Here is a 27,038-nt window from a genome sequence, read left to right on the forward strand (position 1 = left end):
TAGGATTTTTCAGCCCTTGTATTTTAGGGCACCTAGACTAGTTTTTGTATTAGGGGTAGTTTTGTAATTTCACATGCACTAAGTGGATATTTGATGTGTGTGGTTGGAAATAAATTTAATTGAATTGGTAGAAGCCCAATCCAATTAAATTTTAGAGGGGGAGGTGAGCATTTGCTTACTACACCCCATTGCCACATCATATAGTCACACTTTGTGCATGTCCTTCATGCTTTTCATGCCTCATGACACCTAAGCACACTTAGTGGAGAATCTTGAAATTGATCTTGGATTAGTGGGCTGAACCATAACTAAAATTCACTAATCATAATTAGTGAAATTTTGGCTCCAAAGTTTGGCTCCACAAATTCAATTTCAAATTCAAGTGAAATTTGAATTTCCCTCCAATTTTGTGTGACACTTAGGCTATAAATAGAGATCATGTGTGTGCATTTTTTTCAACTTTGATCATTTGAATATTAACTTCAGATTTCAGAGCTCCTTTTGAGCACAAAATTTCGTGCTCTTCTCTCCCTCTCCCTTCATTCATCTCCTTCTTCCTCCAAGCTCTTATCCATGGCCTCCTATGGTGGTGAGCTTCTTCTAGACTCATCTTCTCCTTGAAGTGGCGTCTCCTCTCTCTCTTCCTTCTCCATTCCGCTGCCATTTATCTTCCAAGAAGCAAAGGAATCCATTGATGAAGAAGATCCTAGGCCTACAAGCTCCAATGGAGCTTGCATCACTCATGAATTGATTGCCATTCATGCATCCTCCACCATTGAGTCCGGAGCCCCACGAATTGATTGCCTAGTGTTGTTCGTGCATCCTCCACCATCAAATTTGAGTCTGGAGCCCCACGAATTGATTGCCTAGCGCTGTTCGTGCATCCTCCACCATCAAATCTTATTCGGAGCCCCATGAATTGATTGTCATTCATGCACCCTCCACCATCGAGTTCGGAGCCCCACAAATTGATTGCCTAGCACTGTTCGTGCATCCTCCACCATCAAATCTTATTCAGAGCCCTATGAATTGATTGTCATTCATGCATCCTCCACCATCGAGTCCGGAGCCCCACGAATTGATTGCCTAGTGCTGTTTGTGCATCCTCCATCATCAAGTCTTATTCGGAGCCCCATGAATTGATTATCATTCATGCATCCTCCACCATCGAGTCCGGAGCCCCACGAATTGATTGCCTAGCGCTGTTAGTGCATCCTCCATCATCGAGTCCGAAGTCCCATGAATTGATTGCCTAGCGTTGTTCATGCGTCCTCCGTTATCAAGTACGGAGCCTCGGGTGAGGGGAAAATACGGTTTTTGTTATTCTCCTAATCGGTTCCTTCACCAAACATGTGTATACGTGTATATTATGTTATTTTTTTGTTTGTTTTGTTTTATGTTGTGCAGAGAAAGAAGAAGGAGAGACGGGAGTCAATTATTTCAAATTGTTTTGGTTAGAACTATTGTGATTGAGATCAATTAAATCCCCATGATGGGCAAAGGATGGCCTTCAGGAATCATCATAAATTAATTACGGAAAAGGCTAAGACGGACGAAATCAGTGTCTTATCTTTACTTTCCTCCTATCTCCGATAAAAGGTAAGTAAAGAGGGGCATCTGTCATACCCTAATTTCGTCCGGGGACAATTTTTTTATGGCATGCAACCTTCGCTTGACCGCTTCGAGGAACTTGACACCCATCGTCAAGCAATCCGTGAAAATCCACGACATGTCGGGAGTCGAAAGGAAACATTATTGCGCAATCCGTAAAGTTTCGTAACATTCCAGAAGCCGAAGAGGGGGTGGTTTCATAATCCGTAAAGTTTTGTGACATTACGGAAAGAAAACAAGTATCGTTATGTAATCCGTAAGGTTCCATAACGTTACGGAAAAAGAATCAGCAAAGAAGGGGGGTGAACTTGTCAAGATAGGGGTGTAAATACCAATTTGAATCTAGGCCCTTTCAGAACATTTTGGAAGTTGGGTTGCTTAAGGAGGAAGCAACTGCGCGGCAAGCTCCTCCACGTTTTTGAAAAATGGTTTTCGGGGCTTCCGTGACTTCCGTAATGCTTCTGTAAAATTTCCGAAAACCTTGGGTAAGCATATTCCACTTAAAATTGGTGAAAGGGAAGAGAAAAAAAGATGAAAGTTAAGTCATATATGCTTCCGTAAGGCTTTTGCAACTTTTCCGTAAATTACGAAAGGTGGTGTGAACTTATCAAGATAGGGGTGTAAATAGCAATTCGAGTCTAGGCCCTTCTAGAACATTTTGGAAGTTGGGTTGCTTAAGGAGGAAGCAACTGGGAGGCAAGCTCCTCCACTTTTTTGAAAAATGGTTTTCGGGGCTTCCGTAAAATTTCCGAAAACCTTGGGTAAGCATATTCCACTTAACATTGGTGAAAGGGAAGAGAAAAAAGATGGAAATCAAATCCGAAACACTTCCGTAAGGCTTCCGTAACTTTTTCGTAAAATACAAAAAGAGGGGTGAACTTAGTATTTTGGGTGCGCTTAGAAATCTTCTTCGTTAAGTCTCTGGGCGGCAAGCACCTCCCTTTTTTCCTATAAATAGGGGAGGGGGAGCTGTTTCAAAATGTTCAAGACCCCTTGGCTATGCGTTTCAGCTATTTTGGGGAAAAAACACGTTTTCGTGAAAAAAAATTGAGTCGAAGTGCTTCCGTAATGCTTCCGTAAGCGATTCTGTGGAATTCTTCATCATTCTTCGTCATTCTTCACCGTTCTTCGTTCTTCAACGGGTAAGTTTTCGAATCTGAGACTTTCAATTCATTTCTTGTTTTGTGTACTTTCACTTTAATTTCGTTTACTTTTAGTTTTCTTTTATTCCGTTTTTAACGTGCTTTAACCGTTTATTTAAACCGTTTTCTCACCTAATAAATGATAAAATGAATTTTAACCGATCATTTGTGTTGTAATCTCGTTTAATCACTGTTAAAACAAAATCTAACCGATCGTTCACGTTGTAACCACGGTTAAACCAAAAAAAAGGCAAAATAATAATAAAATAATCAAAATATCCTGAAAAATAATAATAAAATAATCAAAATATCTTCGAATAAAATAATCAAAAAAATCAATCAGACATTTTTCTTTGAAAGTTTCCTTGAATGAATTGACTAATAACCAAAGTGAAACTAAGGTCAAAATCAACTCACAAATCAAGTTTTGTCCGCAAAAATAAAAAAACTGTTTTAAGGTCCAATGCCTTAAACGGTCCTCTTTGCTTTTATCGGTTAACATGGACCGTTCAAAAGCAAAAAATCAACACATCACTTTACTGTCTTTTGCGAGAACTACGTAGATCTGATTTCCTCTTCGATGGAAGATACGTAGGAGCAAAAGCCCCGCTTTTGTCAACCTCGTGAGATGGTTAGAGGTCCAACGCCTTAGCTTTCTCACCAAGTAAAATTGATCATTTTAAGGTCCAACGTCTTAAATGACCCCCTTCCAAGTAAAAAGAATCACTTGATTCGCCCTTTTTCAAAGAACTACGTAGGTCTGATTTCCTTATCACAATTGAAAAATATGTAGGAGCAAGGGAAACACCCTTGCCGACCACAAAAAGATAAAAAATACAAAAAGGCATAAAAAGACATAAAAACGTAAAAAAGGGGAAATAAAACAATTTAAAGTCATCTTTTACACACTCGATTAAAGGCTGTTGTCCTTTGTGACGGACGCGTGGGGTGCTAATACCTTCCCCGTGCGTAAATACAATTCTCGAACCTTTCACACTTAAAGTTCGTAGACCACGTCTCTCCTAGTTTTTCCAACGTTTTCCTCGAATAAACGTTGGTGGCGACTCCGCACATTTTCCTTTCTTGGAAGACGCACCTGTGAGCCCTCGCGTCGCCCTCCCGCCGAAGGGTAGGTTGCGACAGTCGTAAAAAGCAATTTGATTTTAACAACGTTATATACAACGACGGTTTAAAACTGTCGTTACAAGCACTTATTAACCGTCGTAAAAAGCCCTTTTTCTAGTAATGAAGTTTACATCGTGCCAAAGTTTTTAGGAACCGTTTGATATATTAATTAAAAATTCAATTGCTGGTATTTTTAATTAGATTATTTTATAAATATGTAAAAGTTTTTTTTAAAAAAAATAATACACATGTAAAAGAAAATGAGTTGTTTGGCCAAGTACGTGGCTCTCCATCACCACCTTAGACACTCTCAGCACCTTCGTCAGTGGCAGAGACGGTAAGGCCTTCACCGGCGAAGGAGGCGACGGCGATGGAATCCTTTGTTTTGTTTTGCCGCTTTTAGAGAAATCATTGACAGTGATGACGGAGAAGAAGATAAAGGTCGCCCGTTGATCTGATCCGCGACGCCACTAACGACGTGACGAGGTTCGCTCCGACGAAGGGGAGCCACATACTTGCTAAAATGGTTCTTTTCTTTTACACGTGTATTAATAACTTTCACATATTGTGTAAAAATCATCTAACTCAAAAAAAATACCAGCCATTCAATTTTTTGTTAAATCCAACGACTCCTAAAAACTTGAGCACGGTGCCAGACTTGCAAGACTTGTGCACGCTAGCCTTCGTCCTAAAAGATCACCCCTCATATGCAAGCAAGAACAAAACTCAGTTTGCTTGCATTGTAAATAATTTGCACCCACTACTGCATGAAGAACCAGCAAGGGAAATTGTTAACAACACTAGCCCTTCAATAGCAGGCCATCCTAGTCACGAGACCATGCAGCTCCACCAACAAGCTATCTGTCTAGCTCAATGTTTACTCTTTATTTATTTAACGTGTTACTGTGTTTTTTGATGGAACGTGTTACCGTGTTAGTAATGGGGAATGCTCATTTGGGAAAAGAATTTAGTTGACATCAAATTCATATTAATATCTTTTTTGGTGAGAAAATTAAGATTAATATTGTTGGTAAGATACTAATAAGGGCAGTATGGGTGAGTAGAGGGGGAATATTTAGATGGCTGATAGTTTTCTTTCTTAAAATTGTAATCACAACTTTGTTCTTTGAATTATCTCAGATAAGTTCGATAATATCAGTACCTATCAAAAAACTAAAATAAAACAGAGAAATCAGTAAACATCAAAGGAAAACAAATGTAATGGAGCTGCTTTACTCCATTATAATCTTCATTCTGTAAGATGGCTAAGTAAATAAATGCCCTACTTGCAAGTTTGAAAATCAAATCAATCTTTAGCACCCTGCACAAGCCCCTCCTTTCTAACACTTGGCAGCTGGTTGGAATGAACAACTGTTGAGGACATCAGTGACACAAGAGAGTATGGATAGCTACTCCACACCACGTTGCAGGTCTTCCGGCTATGCAGTAGAACTTTTTAGCCAAAAATATGGCATACAAAAGGAGAGGAATCAGTCATAAAAGAGATTATTAAAGTTTGGGTTTTATTTAGGGAAGCAAGTGCTCAGTTTTAGTATCAGCAGCCTTCACTGCTTAGAAATATCAAAATGTTCGATATTGCTCACAACTCTATTTGTGATAATATCTTCTAATTACAATTATTTTACAAACAGAAATTATAATAAGCTTTATCTGTAAGCTTTTGAACAGCTATACACACGAGGAAACGTGGAAAGAAATATCAAAATGTGGGATCTAAAGCAATTTCCCATCAAGCCAGGTGATCTCAAAGTTGAATTCATTACTTCAAAGACAACATCCTACTATTCCAATGAAGCCAAGGTTGTCAAAATTGAGTGTTAACTCGTAAAATTGTACTATGTTCATAGGAGAAGGAAACATGAATGTGAAGGAATAGCATTGCTTCACTTTCATCAATCCAAGCATAAATATTGACAACACAAACACCAAAGCATATGAACTCACCTTCACCTTCACGATAAAACAAGGACTTCTTTTGCACAAATGGACTATTAGCTCAATACAAGCTAGAAACAAGGACACATAGACAAACAAGAAACAACTACAATCCACATGTTCACTCATAGTACTTCTCACATGACTAAAAGATGATCAGTTTTAACAACACAAACATCTTCAATCGATACCTACATCCCTTAAAAGATTCTCACATGAAATGGCATTCTATAAAGTTGTAGAAGTATGTATGTTAACCCAAGAGCACAGCAGGAATAAAAAGCAACAACCCAAGACAGTTACAAGCCCATAATTATGTATTCATAATTTTGACATAATGAAGTTTGCTAACTATGAAAGTTTATTATCCCATGGTCATAGATTATGCAGATAAATAAAATCTAGACAGGGGAAGAGAAAATAACAACGAAGATATTTGCTAGTTCCTCCAAAACCGCCATTTATTCATTCATTAAATAAATGTATCTTCAGGGATATCATGAAATTTTATGACTGCAGGCCTATCATCATGAATATGACCAACGGCAGGAAAGACAAATTCAATCACAACTTGATTAGTTTCTACAATTCCACTATGTTCCTTCTATTAGCTCCCAGATGATCAAAGATCAATATCTCCATAACCTCAACTCAAAATGAGTAATAACACAATAACCAAAAGTAGGGCTAGAAACTGATAATAATGTAAGAGTTTATAAATAAGGGAATATGGGCTATGAAAAAAAAAAAACATGTTTCGTGCATTGTGCGTGTAACTTCACATTGAGTAAATCTAGACCATTAAATTAATCTAATGGTTCAAAATAAGGAAAAGTCACCAATGTCACTGAATTCAAATCCTAAAATTTCCATTGTTTCATTCAATGCTTTGAATCACATGCTTGGCTTCATTTGAAACTAACATTTGGTTGCTTTTGCATCACTAAAATTCCATTTCTGAGTTGATACAACTTTGTTCACTTCTCTCTACTAACAATTCTATCGTTTTTTCTTTCCCTTGATCTGAGCATAGAAGTATCTTTATATGTAACTTGTCCATCTCTGTTTTATGGATCCTGTGACTGATTCATGTACGGCTATTCACTTCTTTGCATCACCAAACAGTCTAAAAGATCACCCCTCGTATGCAAGCTAGAACAAAACTCAGTTTGCTTGCATTGTAAAGAATTTGCACCCATTACTGCTTGAAGAACCAGCAAGGGAAATTATTAACATCATTAGCCCTTCAATAGCAGGCCATCCTAGTTGACTCATGACTCATGAGACCATGCAGCTCCACCAACAAACTATTTATCTAGTTCAATCTTTAGTCTTTAATCTTTATTGATTTGATTGCAGCAGTAGATAATGTCTGCAGCTTTAACATGTTGATCCCTCCAACCAGACAAGAAAATTCATTTGATGCTGCATTCAGACTTCTTTCTGGTCAGTTCCCAAGTGAAAGTATTGATTGTTAAATACAGTGTCTGTCAGATGACAAAAAAAAATCTCTTCATTTAGAGCACCACCATAGAATATTTGGATAAAGCTGATGTTTGCACTAGTTAAGGAGTTAGCTCAGCCTAAAAGGTAAACATTAGTTCATAACCTTCCATGCCACCTGGGATAAACCAGGTGTTCAAGAATCAAGATGAAAGTGCATTTATCAGTCAATCTGTAGTCAACAAACTCAACCTGCCAATTTTTATCACACAGCTTCTCCCATGCTTGGAACACTGCTTATATTGGCCAAATCAAAATCCAGGAGAACCCTTTTGCTTCTCACTCTCAATCCAGCTCTTGCCCGGCACCTTCTTAACCCCTCTTTCCTCCATCAACTTCCTGATCTCCAGAGCCTCATTCCACTTGCCAACCGCTCTATAAATGTTACCAAGCAGAACATAACTCAGGTGGAAGTCGGGCTCCAACTGAATCATCTTTTTCGCAATGCGTTCAGCTGTGACATAGTCTGAACACTTAGTGCAGGCTCCAAGCAGAACCGCCCAACGCGAATGATCATACCTGCAATCAGCACTCTCCAACAAACTCTCAGCCTCCTCTATCAACTCAGCCCTTCCCAGAATATCAATCATGCAAGTGTAATGCACCACCCCAGGTCTAATCCCATACTCCCTCCTCATCAAATCAAAATACCTCCTCCCCTGATCAACCAAACCATTATGACTACACGCAAAAAGAACATTCACAAAACTGATCCAGTCCGGCCTCACCCCCTCCTTCACCATCTCCTCAAACAACTCCACCCCCTCTTGTCCTCTCCCGTTCTGTGCAAACCCCCCAATCATTGCGTTCCACGTGATCAAATTCCTCGCCTCCATCCTCGAAAACAACCTATATGCGAAATCCACACTCCCACACTTGGCGTACAAATCAACCAAAGCCGACTCCACCACCACATCCCTCCACCCACCCCTCCTCACATACTGGCAATGCACCTCATTCCCCTGCCTCACCGCAGCCAGCCCCGAGCACGCACGAATAATCGTCCCGAAACTATAAACATCCACCATCGACCGCCACTCCCTAACTAACCCAAGCACACTCCCACACTCCCCATTGTGACAATACACCCCAAGCATAGCCGTCAACGCCACCTCATTCTTCTCCTCCAACCCATCAAACACAACCCTCGCACACCCAACCTCACCACACTTCCCATACATATCCAACAAACTACTCTCCACAAACACATTCCCCTTCATCCCCAATGTCACAACCTTCCCATGCACCTCCCTCCCCATCCTCAACCACCCCAAGTTCCCACAAGCATTCAACAACGTCCCAAACGTGAACCCGTCAACCTCCAACCCCAAACCCCCGTCATGCATTGCAAAAAACACCCGCACAGCCTCCCTAAACCTGTCATTGCGCGCCAACGTCGAGATAACCGCCGTCCAGCACACGTAATCCGGTTCGGGCAATTCGTCAAACACCTTCCGCGCGTCGTCAACCACGCGCGACCTCCCGTACATGTCGATCAACGCACACGCTACAACATTATTATTCGAGTGGAAGCCGCGTATGAAAACGACGGCGTGGAGGGTTTTACCAAGGTGTAAGTTTTCGAGCTGAGAGCAGGCTTTGAGGATGGATGAGAGAGTGAAGGCGTTGGGCTCGATGGCTTGGCCCAGCATTTGGAGGAAGAGGTGTACGGCGGTCTTGGGCTGGGCTTTCTGGACGTGGCCGGAGATGATTGAAGTCCATGCAATGACGTCTTTGAATGGAAGCGCGTCGAAGAGGGCGCGGGCCTGGGAGAAGTGTGGGGAGAGTTTGGAGTATAGGCTGAGGAGGCTGTTGGCGACGAAGCGGTCGGCGAGGAAGCCCGACTTGAGGACGTGGGCGTGGAGGTGGGTGCCGAGGGGGAAGGAGTGGGCTTTCCTGCAGGCTTGGAGGAGGGAGGCGTAGACGACGGGCTTGAGGGCTTGGGCTTGAGCCTGGGCTTTGAGGAGGATTAGGGCTTTGGGGAGCGCGCCGAGTTTGCAGTGGTGGAGTATCTGGGATTCGGTGCGGGAGGGAACCACCGTGGAGGTGAAGATGCTGAAGCGGCTCTTTAAATGGAGGCTCTTCATGCGATGTGCTTGCCGGAACACGACACTACTCACTACCCACGACACGACACTACTCGACTTGAAAAAAATAAATAGCAAAGATATTAAAGGAACGTTTGTTTTGACGGATAATTCTTTTTTGGTCCTGAAAATAGGAAAAGAACTAGTAAGGGGGGCCATGCATACCCACTGGCGTGGGGTTTTTTTATTTTATTATTTGGTTGTTAATAGAAGCAAAAATAAATTAATTAATTAATAAAGCTGAAAAATAAAGAAATAGACATGGCAAATAAAATAAAAGCGGAAAAATACAAAATTCAACAGTGTAAACACATCAAAGCTACAACTATAAAGTATGGGTTGCAAAATCATGAACATAAAAGGACATAGAAAGATAATAAAATTCAACTATAAAGCATGATTGCTAAAAGTTCAAAACTAAATACTAAATAAAGTATGAATCTTCATAATATTAAATCAAGTTTATTTGGCATGATTGAAATTTATCCGATCAATGCTCTCGACAGAGGTTTAAAATTAAAAATAAATACTCGTTTTTGCTGCATAATACGTTGCATTTGACTTGTTTGTATCTTCATCACCATCTTTTACCTTGGAAGAATCAGGGTATTAGACACAGATGAGAGAAGATTTTACTACAACAAAGTAATTAGCTAGGATAAATACCTTGATTAACAGACTCTAACTGAAATGAGTTTTGTAAGTCTTAATAAAGCACTTAAGTTTTGTAAGGTACGGTTTTGTTCCTTGAGTTATGTAAGCATTTTCGAAGGGGAATAAACTAAGCTTCAGTTAAACTTTGTTTGTCTTGTTACTAATTAAAATTGACATGATCTTTTATAAAGTGCTATATTTATATTATATTTTATTTTAAAAGGTGATTAATTATTCTTCTATGTCAATGTAATATTAAACTGGATTTATTTTCCCAGGTTGAGTTAATCTGCTTCAAAAAATGATTAAATATTCTAATTTATTTTCAATTGATTTATTATAAGTTAACTAATAATAAACGTTAAAATACAGTAACATTTCATGGACCACAGTTAGAATACAGTAACGTTAAAATACAGACTTCTCAAAGAGTATTTATATGTCTTGCAAGTAAGTTGAGGTGACTCTTTTGCTTTGTTGTTGTAAGAGGAACATTGACAACGGGATGATGATCTAGTGTTGCAGATATTGATTGCTGTGAAAAAGATAAAGTAATTAAAAAAAATTAAACGAACACTAATGCAGTTTAAGAATGTGATAGTTTGCACAATTATGAATCTAAAATTGAAGCACTGAAATTTGTACTCACACTCTCATACTGAGTAGTATCATTTGGCATCAAATAATGGAAAATGGACCTTGCAAGGTCCCTAAATCATATACAGATACATATTGAAAAAATGATTAAATGAACCTTGCATTGATCAATAAAATGATCTTTGTTCTCTTCGGCTTTTTAAAAAAAATTATCCTTCTCTAAAATCTGGCTAGAACCAGAAGAGTGAAAACTTTCTTAATGGTGCAACATGAAAGCTGTTCTGACTGTGGTTTTTAATTTGGTAGGCATGCAAAATGAGAATTCATATTAAAGGCAAAATACAAACATAATCAAATTAACGCAAATAAAAAACAAAATATCTTTACTTGAATTCTTCAATGTCATATTTTGCTTATGACATGTTTGATAGCACGTCTATTAAGGGTCACTATGTGATTTCTATTTTGTACTTTTGTGTTCGTTTTATTACTTTTTATTCCTAAAAGTACTATTGGTTTTGTTGAAAAAGCAACATTTATTTTGTCAGCATTGTTTTGTTTATAATCCAACATATATACTATTAAAATAATTAAATGATTTTATAATGTGTACTACCTCACACTTGTGATAAATTTTTAGCTTTTTGTTTATTCTTCAAAAAGTCTTTACCTTTAAGTCAAGTGTTTTTTTAAATAAAGATAAAATTTAGAATTTCTATTGAACTTGCATAATTCATTTCTCATGTTACAGTTCCTTTAAAAATAAAGGATGAAAGTTTGAAGAAAAAAAAGGAAAAAAAAAGGCTTTAAGTCTCACATCGCTCAAAATAAACACTTGAATAGTGTTTCACTCCCTATATATAGAGAGCTCATTTCTTCATTTTGTCTTGCCCCAGTTGAGAAGCATTTCCTCAACTTTTCTTTCTCCCTCTCATATTTCAGCCGATGCATTTCCGGCAAACTTCTCCTTTTTTCTTTCTGTCGCTCTATATTTTTTGGTTGGCTATAATAGTGAATTTTCAAGTCATATTTTCGGTTGGCTATAAGAGTGACTTTTCAAGTCATATTTTTTGGTTGGCTATTAGAGTGACTTTTCTAGTCATATTTTCGGTTAGCTATAAGAGTGACTTTTCTAGTCATATTTTCGGTTGGTTATTAGAGTGAATTTTCAAGTCATATTTTCGGGTGACTTTAGAGTGACTTTTCAAGTCATACAAGAGAGTGTAATTCTAGAAAGGTTCCATCAGTGTAGTAGGAATCTTATACAGTGATCTGGGCTGTTTTATCCTGGGGACTTTGTGGTTGATAGTCAGCTTGCACAATTTTTGGCAGTGCCACGAAACGTCTTAAAGAAAGCGACATTATCCGCGACTCAGCCAATAATTTTTTCGGTTTGCCATAAACTATTGTTCCAACAATTTTAAGACGGTTTCGGCTCTGCTATGGCTACCGTATGTTAGACAAGTGGCCTCAGATATCTTAAGAAGGGGGGGGTTGAATTAAGATATTCCAAACTGTTTCCCCTAATTAAAAATTTATTTCACTTTTTACTCAAGTTATGAATTCCCTTAATGACAATCTTCTTAAATATTAATTCAAATGAAACAATTTGAATATGAATATAAAGCAATAATAAATAAAGGAGATTAAGGGAAGAGAAAATGCAAACTCAGTTTTATACTGGTTCGGCCACACCCTTGTGCCTACGTCCAGTCCCCAAGCAACCCGCTTGAGAGTTCCACTATCTTGTAAATTCCTTTTACAAGTTCTAAACACACAAGGACAATCCTTCCTTTGTGTTTAGAGATCCTTTACAACAAGAGACTCACAGTCTCTTAATCCCTTAGAGAATGAGAAGAAGAAGAAGAACAAATCTCTCTAGAAAGAGATGGATTTTACAGATTGAGCACTCAAATAATTCCTTAATGAATTGCAATTGAATTGGCCAAGGAATTCTTAAGAGGATAAAATGAATTTGCTCTTTGAGAGGATAAACACTTTGTTGTTCTGAAAATCTCTAAGCAATTTCGTGTTTAAGTCACATATATATAGACCATTGGTGGTCATGAATAAAGCCTTTGAAAAGTTGTGACTCTTGAAATTATTTTTCTGAAAATCCTGTCTGGTAATCGATTACAGTAATTGTGTAATCGATTACAGCTTTTAAAATTTGAATTAAAACGTTTACTAACTGCTGGTAATCGATTACCAAAATTGTGTAATCGATTACACAGTCTAAAATTTCAAATTCAAATTTTTGTAGCTGTTATAAAACGTATTTGGCCACTGGTAATCGATTACATCCTCTGGTAATCGATTACCAGAGAGTAAAACCTTTGAGAAACACTTTTTAATTTAAATCACTTGGCCAAACCTTTGCTAATTCAATTAGGAATTCCCTTCCTAATATTCTAGTGATCATCTTGATGTTGTGACTTGTAATCTTGAAGTATTGTCTTGAATTTTAATCCTGAAAAGCCCATTTGCATCAATTGCAACACATCATCATGATCATCATCAAAACATCAAAGCCAATTGCATCTACAATCTCCCCCTTTTTGATGATGACAATACAATACCTGAAATCAAGATTCAAGCAAGCAACAAACAATTGTATATAGATAAAATGTGCATGCGTTTACTCCCCCTATATTTCGGAATACATGATCACTTGATTTCTAAGTTTGTTAAGCAACCTTTTATCCCCCTTTGGCAACATCAAAAAGCCAAAGAACTCGGAAATCAACACAAATATAACAATGGAGTAGCAAGATATAAATATCAGAGTATTAAACACAATAAGCCAAACTCACAAACAAGAAATAATCAAACCAGAATTCAAATAACATAAAATGTCAACAACCACAAAATATCCAAGACTGAAATTTAAAAACCAAAAGATAAATAAGCAAAGTACTTAGCATAATAATGTAAAGTCTAAGAAACTAAAAGCCAAAATACACGGCTTATAAAAAGACATATAGTCAGAAACTAAAATCTAAGAAGATGGAGGTGGTGGAGGAAGATCAAAACTCTGACGAATGTATCCGACATCCTCTTCAAGCTGTGTAAGGCGAATGTCCATACCGGCAAAGCGTGAGTCTAACGAGTCGAAGCGGTCACCAACATAAGAACGAAGACCCCGTAATTTGGAGAGGACTTCATTCATGAGTGCGGAATCTTCACGTTGAGGGGGAGGTGAAGGAGTACGTTCATCTTGAGGAGGGAGTGCATCCTTCTTCAGCCATTGTCCATTTCGATCTTTACGATACCCAAAGGAGGTCACTGCACCAGCACCAATTGCAAAGGAACGCTTGACTTGAACAAAGGGTTCATCATCAAGCGGAATTTGAAAATGACCCAAAAACAGAGTAATCACATGTGGATAAGGAAGAGGTGCATTGGCCCGTAATGCCTTATGCATTCGGTACCGAACCAAATGGGCCTAGTCGATCTGACGACCGGTAAGAAAAGCCCACATAAGAATCAAATCCTCCTCAGAGGCTTGTGCTAAATTTGAAGATCGAGGAAGCAAAATTCTAACAATGATATAATGCATGATGCGATTATCAAAAGTTAATGACCCGGCCAGCAATCTACCGGTCATTTCAGCTTGATCATTGCAGACCATGCGACGAGCATCATGACTTGAATAATCGAATTTCCAGTCATCAACAATGGTGCCCTCAAAAGGTGCACCTTGACTGGGTAAATGAGTCAAAGAAAAGAAAAGTGACTGATCAATGACCATAGAAGTACCATGCACCTCAAACATAATAATACCATCCTGAATTTTTAAATTGCAGTAGAAGACCTTAACAAGTTCAGGATAATATGGCAATTTTAATGACATGAAATCAACAAGACCAGAATTTTGAAACATTTGATAGCAATCAAACGTTTCATCATTAAAGAACTCTACGTCTAAGTACTTAGGATCTAAGATTATTCTAGAAGAAAACTGAGAAAGGTACCGTAGACGTTGATCATCGGATGAAAACAATGTTGATGATCTTGGAGATGACAAAGAAGGAGGAATAGGTGTTGTGGGTGCTCCGGATGGGCCGTGACGGCGATGGGCAGCAGCGGATGATCCCTTTCTCTTCTTTGATGGCTCTGCCATTTGATGAAGTTTTTCTGGATTTTGATCGGTGGAAGTGAAAGAGGAGTGAAAAAGAGGAAGATTGGGCTTTACGGGACGTGATTTGGTGAAGAATTGAGTGAGAATCGAAGGTTTGAAGTTCTAGGTATGGAGGAAAACGTGGAGGATGCTTTGGCTGCGCAGCAGCTCTGATTTCGTGAGTATTTATAGAAGATGACGCATTGTAATCGATTACAGGTATTGGTAATCGATTACAGGCCCAATAAGCCTTCTGGTAATTGATTACAGGATGTTGTAATCGATTACAAGCTGTCTGTTCATGTGTAATCGATTACACTGAATGGTAATCGATTACCAGAGCCTATCCTAGGCTAGTTTCTTAAGAGAATATCTATATTTATGCTCAAATACATCCTATATGACTAATTTTCACTACTAATACACTAAACTCAATCATTCAATTATTATATACACAAGAAATCATAAATTCTATCATAAAAACAAGAATTTAAACAAGATCAAACAAAACCATCTATAATCAAAAGGTAAGAGTAAATCAACCAATCAATCAACCATTCAATCAACCAATCAATCCCTATTCTTCTAAATCTCTTACATCTAAGAGACCTAATTCTCTTCTAATAGAGAAGAACACTTCCTTGGGGAGAGGTTTAGTGAAAATATCAGCAAGTTGATTCTTAGTATCAACAAATTCTAATACACAATCTCCCTTTAGGACATGATCTCTAAGAAAGTGGTGTCTAATATCTATATGTTTAGTTCTAGAGTGTTGAACTGGGTTTTTGGATAGATTTATGGCACTAGTATTATCACACTTAATAGGTATGCGATCAAGAATGATGCCATAGTCAGATAATTGTTGCTTCATCCATAAAATCTGTGCACAACAACTACCGGCAGAGATATACTCCGCTTCAGCAGTAGATAAAGCAACACTGTTTTGTTTCTTACTATGCCATGAGACAAGAGCCGATCCAATAAATTGACAAGTTCCACTTGTACTTTTTCTATCAGTTTTAGATCCGGCAAAATCAGAATCAGAATATCCTATTAAGTTACATGTTGAATTCTTAGGATACCATAATCCTAAATTGATTGTTCCTAATAGATATCTCATGATTCTCTTTACTGCACTTAAATGTGATTGTTTGGGGTTGGATTGAAACCTAGCACACATGCATACACTAAACATAATATCAGGTCTACTAGCAGATAAATAAAGAAGAGATCTGATCATACCTCGATATTGTTTTATGTCTATAGACTGACCAGATTCATCTTTATCTAAGTAACAATTAGTGCTCATCGGTGTAGACATGTGTTTTGCACTATCCATCCCAAATCTTTTGATCAATTCCTTGCAGTATTTGGATTGATTGATGAATATACCTTCTTGAGTTTGCTTGATTTGTAATCCCAGAAAGTACTTTAGTTCTCCCATCATTGACATTTCAAATTCACTTTGCATATCAAGGGAAAACTCCTTGCACAATGAATCATTAGTGGATCCAAAAATTATATCATCAACATATATTTGAACCAACAAAATATCATTATGCTTTCTCTTTATGAACAATGTGGTATCCACTTTACCTCTGGAGAAATCTTTTTCTAGAAGAAAATTGCTTAATCGTTCATACCATGCCCTAGGGGCTTGTTTCAAACCATAAAGTGCCTTTTGTAATTTATAAACATGGTTTGGTTTATCAGGAATTTCAAAACCAGGGGGTTGTTCAACATATACCTCTTCTTGAATTAAGCCATTTAGAAAGGCACTCTTAACATCCATTTGATAAAGTTTAAAATTCATTATGGATGCATATGCCAATAGCATTCTAATGGCTTCTAATCTTGCAACAAGAGCATATGTTTCTTCATAGTCTATTCCTTCTTCTTGATTATACCCTTTTGCTACTAACCTGGCTTTATTTCTAATAATTATACCATGTTCATCTAATTTATTTCTAAAAACCCATTTTGTTCCTATGATAGGATAATTTTCAGGTTTTTCTACTAATTTCCACACATTATTTCTTTCAAATTGGTTTAATTCTTCTTGCATGGCAATGATCCAATTATCATCTATTATGGCTTCTTTTATATTTTTAGGTTCAATCATGGATACAAAAGCCATATTATTGCATAAATCTTTAAGAGAGTGTCTAGTTGTTACCCCTTTTGAGATATCACCAATAATGTTGTCGAGGGGATGATCTCTTGAAGTTTTCCATTCTCTTGGGAGTGCATCATTGGATTTGACTTCTTCAGGAGGATCTTCATTGTTTCCTTTGTCATTTCCTTTGGAACCTTGTTCATGAATGTTCATATGTTCTAAATAATCTGCAATGTCATCTAGCATATTCTTTCTTGACAATATAGCATTAGATTCATCAAAGGTAACATGAATGGATTCCTCTATATTCATAGTTCTCTTATTATATATTCTATATGCTTTGCTTTGTAATGAATATCCAAGAAAAATGCCTTCATCAGATTTTGCATCGAATTTTCCTAGATTATCTTTACCATTATTAAGTACAAAGCACTTGCAACCAAAAACATGTAGATGAGAAATATTAGGTTTTCTACCATTAAATAACTCATATGGGGTTTTCTTTAAAATAAGTCTTATCAAGGCCCTATTCATGATGTAACACGCGGTATTGACAGCTTCAGCCCAAAAATACTTTGGAAGAGAAGTATCATTTAATAAAGTTCTTGCAATTTCTTCCAATGACCTATTTTTCCTCTCAACAACTCCATTTTGTTGAGGAGTTCTTGGTGCAGAAAAATTATGTTCAATACCATGTTCATCACAAAATAATTCAAAATCTTTATTTCCAAATTCACCCCCATGATCACTTCTAATGGATGCAATCTTGAGATTTTTCTTGTTTTGTATGACTTTAGCAAGTTTCCTAAATGTTTGGAATGAATCACTTTTATGTGTAATAAATAGTGTCCAAGTATATCTAGAGAAATCATCAACTATAACTAGAGCATAGTAATTTCCTCCAAAACTCATGGTTCTAGATGGACCAAATAGATCCATATGCAATAACTGTAATGGTCGAGTGGTTGAAACAACATTTTTAGGTTTGAATGAGACTCTTGTTTGTTTGCCCTTTTGACATGCATCGCATAGTTTATCTTTTTCAAATTTCAATTTAGGCAAACCAACTACTAAATCTTTTGAAATTAACTTATTTAAGTGATCCATGTTTATGTGAGCAATTCTTTTATGCCATAACCATGGATCATCATCTTTACTAAGAAAGCAATGATTGTTTTCTTGTTTTATGCTTAAGTCTATCATGTAAACATTATTGACTCTATGTCCTACATGCTTTATATTAATGTCATGCTTATGTTCTATAAGACATTTTTGAGAATCAAATGATACTAGATAGCCTTTGTCACATAGTTGACTAACGCTAAGCAGGCTGTGCTTAAGGCCTTCAACAAGTAGAACATTTTCAATGGAGTTTGAAGAATTTGTACCTATTTTACCCACTCCAAGAATTCTACCTTTGTTGTTGTCACCATATGTTACATGCCCGCTTTTCTTTGGAGATATATATGTAAAATTTGATGCATCTCCAGTCATATGTTTTGAGCATCCGCTATCTATGTACCACTTCTTTCTCAAAGACACCTGCATAATCAAGTTTTTGACTTAGGTACCCAAATTTTATTGGGTCCTTGCATGTTAGTATAAACTGAGGATCCTTTTCGGACCCATATCATTTTAATGTTACTGTAATTTTTCTTGAAGTAGCAAGTTGATATGTCATGTCCTCTTCTTCCACAGTAAAAACAAGTGATAGAATTAGAATTACATTTTTGTGTGGAAGTGGAAAAGTTTTTATGAACCTTTTGTTGTTTTTCAGATTTATACCCTAGTTCATTTTTATTAGACACATATCTTTGTTTACTTAATATAACATTTAAATTATTTCTACTATATGAAAATTTTGCAAGTGAATTTTTCAACTCTTTAATTTCTTTTACATATTTATCACAACAACTACAAGAATCTGTTATTTTCTTGTCACTAATAGTGGAGATATTAACTTTTTCATTTGTTTTAGAGATTGAGACTTCATTTCTAAGAAGATCTAATTCTTTGTTTAATTTCGAAATTTCATTTTCTAAATTTGAAATTGTTTTCTTTGATGATAAAACTAATTTTGCAAGTTTAATTAATTCTTTATGCAAATCAGCAAATGCATCTTGCAATTCATCAAAAGAGATAGATAAGTTGTTTGAAGATGTTACCTCTTCATCACTTTCGTAACTTTTGGCCATAAGGCAGAGATTTATCTCTTCATTTTCAGAATCTTCAGAGGATTCCAAATCATTTTCATCCCATGTGATGTATGCTTTCTTCAGTTTCTTTTCACTATGATTTTTCTTTTCAGATTTTTCCATCTTTTTCTTGAAGATGGGACAATCAACCCTCAGATGTCCAGGTTGATTGCATTCAAAGCATTTTAGAATAGAGGATGAATTTTCTGTCCTTCTCTTTGATTTAAAATTTGGTCGCCTCTGATTTCCTCTTACTTTAAGAAACTTGTTGAATCTTTTTACAAAGAGACTTAGATCATCATCATCATCATCTGGATCATTATCCTGATCACTTTCTTCTTGAATCGAGGATGATGCTTTAAGAGCAATTCCTTTCTTTTTCTTGTCATTTTCTTCATTTTGGTGCAATCTCAATAGTTCCATCTCGTGTTCCTGCAACTTACAAAATAAAGTGGCAAGAGACATGTTAGACAAATCTCTTGATTCAGAAATGGCCGTTACTTTGGGTTGTCATTCTCTACTTAAACATCTTAACACCTTGCTTATAAGATCCTCATTTTGAAATTCTTTGCCTAAGGCTGCTAGATGATTTACTATATGTGTAAATCTCTTTTGCATACTCTGAATATTTTCATTTGCATTCATTCTAAATAATTCATACTCATGAGTTAGTGCATTTATCCTAGATCTTTTAACATCTGTAGTTCCTTCATGTGTTAATCGAAGAGTGTCCCACATTTCCTTAGCACTCTTACAATTTGAAACCCTGAAATATTCATCCATTCCTAGGGCAGATGTTATTATGTTTTTGGCTTTTAAGTTGTATTGTACTCGTTTTCTATCCTCTTCAGACCATCTATCTCTAGGTTTTTCTATGGTTATGCTTTCACTTGATGAACTACCATCTATTGAAACTCTTTCTACTGTGGTGGGTATATAAGGCCCTATTTCTATGGCTTCCCAGATATTTAGATCTATTGCCTCGATAAAAATTTGCATTCGGGTTTTCCAGTAGTGGTAACCCTCTCCATTAAAGATTGGAGGTCTATTGATAGAATTCCCTTTCGGAAATAAGGAATTTGCTGAGGCCATCTTTTTCTTGAAGCTTCTAAACTTTATACAAGAATGAAGCTCTGATACCACTTGTTAGACAAGTGGCCTCAGATATCTTAAGAAGGGGGGGTTGAATTAAGATATTCCAAACTGTTTCCCCTAATTAAAAATCTATTTCACTTTTTACTCAAGTTATGAATTCCCTTAATGACAATCTTCTTAAATATTAATTCAAATGAAACAATTTGAATATGAATATAAAGCAATAATAAATAAAGGAGATTAAGGGAAGAGAAAATGCAAACTCAGTTTTATACTGGTTCGGCCACACCCTTGTGCCTACGTCCAGTCCCCAAGCAACCCGCTTGAGAGTTCCACTATCTTGTAAATTCCTTTTACAAGTTCTAAACACACAAGGACAATCCTTCCTTTGTGTTTAGAGATCCTTTACAACAAGAGACTCATAGTCTCTTAATCCCTTAGAGAATGAGAAGAAGAAGAAGAACAAATCTCTCTAGAAAGAGATGGATTTTACAGATTGAGCACTCAAATAATTCCTTAATGAATTGCAATTGAATTGGCCAAGGAATTCTTAAGAGGATAAAATGAATTTGCTCTTTGAGAGGATAAACACTTTGTTGTTCTGAAAATCTCTAAGCAATTTCGTGTTTAAGTCACATATATATAGACCATTGGTGGTCATGAATAAAGCCTTTGAAAAGTTGTGACTCTTGAAATTATTTTTCTGAAAATCCTGTCTGGTAATCGATTACAGTAATTGTGTAATCGATTACAGCTTTTAAAATTTGAATTAAAACGTTTACTAACTGCTGGTAATCGATTACCAAAATTGTGTAATCGATTACACAGTCTAAAATTTCAAATTCAAATTTTTGTAGCTGTTATAAAATGTATTTGGCCACTGGTAATCGATTACATCCTCTGGTAATCGATTACCAGAGAGTAAAACTTTTGAGAAACACTTTTTAATTTAAATCACTTGGCCAAACCTTTGCTAATTCAATTAGGAATTCCCTTCCTAATATTCTAGTGATCATCTTGATGTTGTGACTTGTAATCTTGAAGTATTGTCTTGAATTTTAATCTTGAAAAGCCCATTTGCATCAATTGCAACACATCATCATGATCATCATCAAAACATCAAAGCCAATTGCCTCTCGCCATGTCTACTATGATCGTGCTATGATTAAAACATACACAAATGTTGAAAATAAGAAAGTGTTGCTTGGAGATTCTCACACCACTACTGTTGTTGGAACTGGAGATGTTGAACTGAAGTTTACCTCTGGAAAGACTTTGATTCTCAAAGATGTGATGCATACTCCAGAGATGAGAAAGAATCTGGTTTCTGATTTTCTTTTAAATTAAGGAATAGTGGGGGTACTTCATCTAGTCATCTTCCTGCTATTAGTAATGAAAATCTTGCACAACCAGAACCAGATATAGAGCCTCGAAGAGGTAAGAGAGCAAGAATTGCTAAAGATTATGGGCCCGATTATATGGCCTATACATTAGAGGAGGATCCATCAAACCTCCAAGAAGCTTTGTCTTCTTTGGATGCTGACTTGTGGCAAGAAGCCATTAATAATGAGATGGATTCTTTAGAATTTAACAAGACCTGGCATTTAATAGACTTGCCTCCTGGCTGCAAACAAATTCGATGTGAAATCATTGTTGTGTAACAACTTTGATATGAAAGACCTCGGAGAAGGAAGTGTAATCCTTGGTATTAAGATTACTAGGTCAAAAGAGGGAATTTCTTTGGATCAATCTCACTACATTGAGAAGATCTTAAAGAAATATGACTACTTTGACTGTAAACCTACTAGTACACCATATGATCCAAGTGTAAAACTGTTTAAGAACACTGGTGAAGGTATACGACAAATTGAGTACGCAAGTATCATTGGTAGCCTTAGGTATGTCACTGATTGTACTAGACCCGACATAGCCTATGTTGTGGGATTATTATGCAGGTTTACCAGTAGACCTAGTAAGGAGCATTGGCACGCTATCGAAAGGTTAATGAGGTACCTTAAAAGAACCATAAACCTTGGATTACATTATAAAAGGTTTCCCGCTATACTTGAAGGATACAGCGATGCAGATTGGAACACTCTTTTAGATGATTCCAAAGCAACCAACGGCTATATATTTAGCATAGCTGGTGGGGCTGTTTCTTGGAAGTCAAAGAAACAGACTATCTTAGCTCAGTCCACTATGGAATCTGAGATGATAGCACTAGCAACTACCAGTGAGGAAGCAAGTTGGCTGAGAAGCTTACTTGCAGAGATTCCGTTATGGGAAAGACCGATACCAGCTATGTTGATCCATTGCGATAGTATCGCGGCTATTGCAAAAATTGAGAACCGTTATTACAATGGTAAGAAATGACAGATACATCGTAAGCATAGCACTGTTAGAGAATTACTCTCAACAGGAGCTGTTAGAGTGGATCACGTACGCACTTAAGATAATTTAGCAGATCCTTTGACGAAAGGATTAGCTAGAGAGAAAGTCCATAACACTTCTAAAAGAATGGGACTATTGCCCTTACTGTGATGATCATTCATGATGGTAACCCGACCTAAATGACTGGAGATCCCAAGAACTAGGTTCAATGGGTAATAACAAGTTATGAAGTGATATGAGATGAACATGCTGTTATAAGTGAAAGCAACATGATTCCTGAAGTAACAAGAGGATGAGTTATGAAAAAAAAATCATAATTTTTAATGAGATCTATACTCTACGTTGAGTGGAGTACCTAGGCTACAGGAGTACTCTTGATAGACTCACCTATGTGAATGTTGAAGTGGGGACCGCTTCATATGAAATTTTGGGTAAAAATTTCTAGAGCGTTCACTATACCGGGATAGACGTGCATGGCCTTTAACGCACGGGCTTTATAGAATACACCTATGAAAAGGTTGTGTGTGGTTTGATGTCGGAGATAGAGTTCAAGACTTCGAGTCACTCTAGTAAAATTTGAATCTTACTCACTATGCAAAGGTTCAAGTTGTATGACACCTTTGTTTATGCACAATTTTATGAAATCCTCGAAAATCTTCTTTTCAAATTTCAAGTGGGGGATTGTTAGAACAAAGGATGAAAGTTTGAAAAAAAAAGAAAGAAAAAAAAGGGTTTCAAGTCCCACATCGCTCAGGATAAACACTTGAATAGTGTTTCACTCCCTATATATAGAGAGCTCATTTCTTCATTTTGCCTTGCCCCAGTTGAGAAGCATTTCCTCAACTTTTCTTTCTCCCTCTCATATTTCAGCTGATGCATTTCCGACAAACTTCTCCCTCTTTCTTTCTGTCGCTCTATATTTTTTGGTTGGCTATAATAGTGATTTTTCAAGTCATATTTTCGGTTGGCTATAAGAGTGACTTTTCAAGTCATATTTTCTGGTTGGCTATTAGAGTGACTTTTCTAGTCATATTTTCGGTTGGCTATAAGAGTGACTTTTCTAGTCATATTTTCGGGTGGCTTTAGAGTGACTTTTCAAGTCATACAAGAGGGTGTAATTCTAGAAAGGTTCCCTCAGTGCAGTGGGAATCTTATACAGTGATCTAGGCTGTTTTATCCTGGAGACTTCGTGTTTGATAGTCTGCTTGCACAATTTTTGGCAGTGCCACAAAACGTCTTAAAGAAAGCGACATTGTCCGCGACTCAGCCATTAATTTTTTCGGTTTGCCATAAGCTATTGTTCCAACAGTTCCACTCTCTTCTTTTGAAAGTTGTGCTTCTGTCATTTAAAGTTGCATAGGATAACTTAATTAAGAAACATGAAACCATAGAGTTAAGGTGTGGCAAACTAATAAAGACCAAATGATAATATATAAACTAATAATTATGGTCAAACAGTGTAACTTCTAACTACACCTTGAGTTATTTTTTGTCCATATTCACTATCTACCATTATGGTAGAAGAGAGAGTGGATGACACCATTATTTTGAAAAATCTATTTTTGGATGATTTTAATTACAAAATTAAAGGATTTAAGCATGCTTCAAAAAGTGAGATGGCATAAAAAAATGTTGCGATGTTAAATGATTTGTTATCACTGGATTAAGTTAAGTTGTCTCCTAAGCGCAAAACACTGTAGAAAGACAAATAAAATTATTATTGTATAATCTATTTTGAACAATAGACATAGAAATGAAAGCATTAACAATGTATGAGTTGAGTAGCATAATACTAATTGATTGATTAACTTTTTTTCCGTTCGTGTTGACAATACAACATAATTTACCCATTAACTTCGTTAGTTGACTGGCCAATAAGGCTTGTCCATTCGCGATCCCAGAGCAAAAACTTTGTGATTTGTTCCTTGTGGTAAACCATGACCTCAAGTCTATACCTAACAACGGAAGAATAGATTAATATTAACATGCACACAAAAATAATGTGAACTCAAAAAACCTATCAATTACCTCACCAGAGGTTGTTGATTATATATGCCACATGCACATGTGAAAGGAATATTGGCTATATCAGTTCTTTTGTTACACTTGACGTAAGCTCTCTTCATAGTACTATGAATGATTTTCCATAACAATTCTACCAATGGTATCCATAGTTACATAAATAATTTTTTGCACAAAATAAAAGAGTAATTTGATGGATCAGTAAAATGATTTTTGTTCACAAAATAATGTAATACATAAATATTATTAGTACATATGAGATTTTGTTTATCTCAGAATGACTCTTCACTTCAGCTTTGTAAAAAAATCTATCCTTTTCTGAAAATTGGCTAGAGCTGAAAAGCTGTGAATTTGATTGACCACGAAACATGAGAACTGGTCGGACCATGATTTTTAATTCAGTAAGTTTGCCAAATTAGAATTCATATCAAAGGCAAAAACAAAGACAATCAAATCAACCCAAATGAAAAATAAAATACCTCTGCTTGAATTCTTCCAATGAGTAATTTTGATGCTTTCAATGAGTTACTAATTGTTGTTGGGTGTGGTCCTATAAATGGAAAAAGAGGAACATAAAAACACATTTTCTAAATTAGATTTCAACAACAGAACAATGCAATAATTGTACAAAACACAATACCTTGTGTTTCTTTAATTTTAGCATGTGTTAGCAGAATAATTGTTGGCCCTTCACTATTACACTCATTTAAGTACTCTAAGAATTGCAGACAAATAATCTTTGCAGGGAGTGCAAGCCACCAATTGCTCACTATGTAAATTTAAAATACTTATAAAAATAATCACACAACCGTAGATTTGGCAGCTTGAAAACATATATACATTGTCAGAGTAGTGGTAGCATATAGAAACCACAATTCCAAATGTAGAAAAAACTAAATAATACAACCTCAAGTTCTTTAGTTAAAAAATAACCCTCGTATTTTATGATGAAATATGTTGGTAGGTCAACTCATCAACAACATCAATATCAACTGATCAACCACAGAAAAGAAAAATATTTAAAAAAGGATGACTTTTATATTTTTAAAAGAAATTTAAAAATGAAGGGCTAAAGAATAGCTTCACTCACCAACCAACAAACCGCGCTCAAAGTTATTGCTAATAACATCACCAAATTTAATAAAATTATGTGTTTTTAAAGGCAAATCAACCAACTCAATCTCTCTAATAACAGGTACTTCAATAAAGATCAATTTAAAAATTCGTATTAATTGTCATTCCTAATCACTTTAAAATTGTGCATCTTATAAGTACAATTTTCTTTCAAAATTGGCTTCCAAGACTTGAGCTGACCTTTCTTACAAACCACATGAATTTGATCACCCTACTTATGACAATACATGAAACAAATGGTTAGAAAAAGAAATTATTTTACCACAAAACAGAACTAAATAAAAATGAAAAATAATTATGATACATTGAAATCTACTATAACTATATTTGCTTGCTTGGACTTGTCCCATGTTTCAACAAACCAAAGGTCAATTATTCTTACAGCACCTTACAACATTTCTTTAGATCCATCTATACCTCTTATCTTGTATGTAATGCGAGCCATCTTTCTAATAAAAAATGGAACAAAAAATATATCATCAAATATCACAAAAGTTTTAGAACATGAAGAGAAAATTGAAAGAAATATGAATAATAATATACTTTAAAAAAATGGAGGAAAAATAAAAAGAAAAGGAAAACTAAAAAGAGAAAATAAAATCAAGTTCTTAGCCAAGAGAGGAAAAAAAGGATTTAAAAAAAAACTATTCCTCAAAAACAAAATCTAAATCACAACAATAAGCAAAATCAAGTTGTTAGCCAAGGGGAAAAAAGATTAAATATATATACCGGAACCCTTCTTTCCCCTTGAACAGAGCATAAATTAAAGTCACAAATGATCAATGACATTGCAAAGTAAATAGCGGAAACGAAATTCAAAACACGCACAAAACCAACAAATTTTTCTTCCTTTGGCAAACACACCCCAAAGCTTAACCTCTCTCATATTAACCCAAGTAAATGGAAAGGACAACGAAAAGATGGGTCTCAGAGTTCAGAGATTGAGAGCAGAAAGGAGATTTTTTACACTAAGATGGGTCTCTCGTTAACCCAAAAAAAAAAAGCCAGAACACACAACACACAACACCGGACACAAAACAAACGTTGAGGGGCAAATTTCCTGCATGGGGTTACTTTTAGAAACATTTTCCCGAAATGGGTCTGTTTCTAAAGTAATCCCTGCATGGTGCTCTTTTTTACGTAGAGACCATGCAAATCGCAAGGAGGAATGGCGATTTCGTCGTCGACGCGACAGCTGGCACCGGTGTCGCCATCTTCAATGGCGTGTTGCACCAAGCTTGGACTCGCCAGTTTGACTGGCGAGTTGAGGGTAGGGGTTTGCAGTTCCTA

At 36.3% G+C, this 27,038-nt stretch overlaps 1 protein-coding gene across 1 annotated transcript; it reads right to left on the reverse strand.

Annotated features, from left to right (window-relative positions):
- Window positions 1–5,052: 5,052 nt before the first annotated feature.
- Window positions 5,053–9,548, reverse strand: LOC100795078 (pentatricopeptide repeat-containing protein At1g03540). The gene has a single exon (XM_014762023.3). It carries the CDS (start codon window positions 9,422–9,424, stop codon window positions 7,589–7,591), a length of 1,836 nt encoding a protein of 611 aa, XP_014617509.1. The 5' UTR covers window positions 9,425–9,548; the 3' UTR covers window positions 5,053–7,588.
- Between the last annotated feature and the right edge of the window lie 17,490 nt (window positions 9,549–27,038).

Source organism: Glycine max, chromosome 9 (genome assembly GCF_000004515.6).
Source record: "Glycine max cultivar Williams 82 chromosome 9, Glycine_max_v4.0, whole genome shotgun sequence".
Lineage (NCBI taxonomy): Eukaryota > Viridiplantae > Streptophyta > Magnoliopsida > Fabales > Fabaceae > Glycine > Glycine max.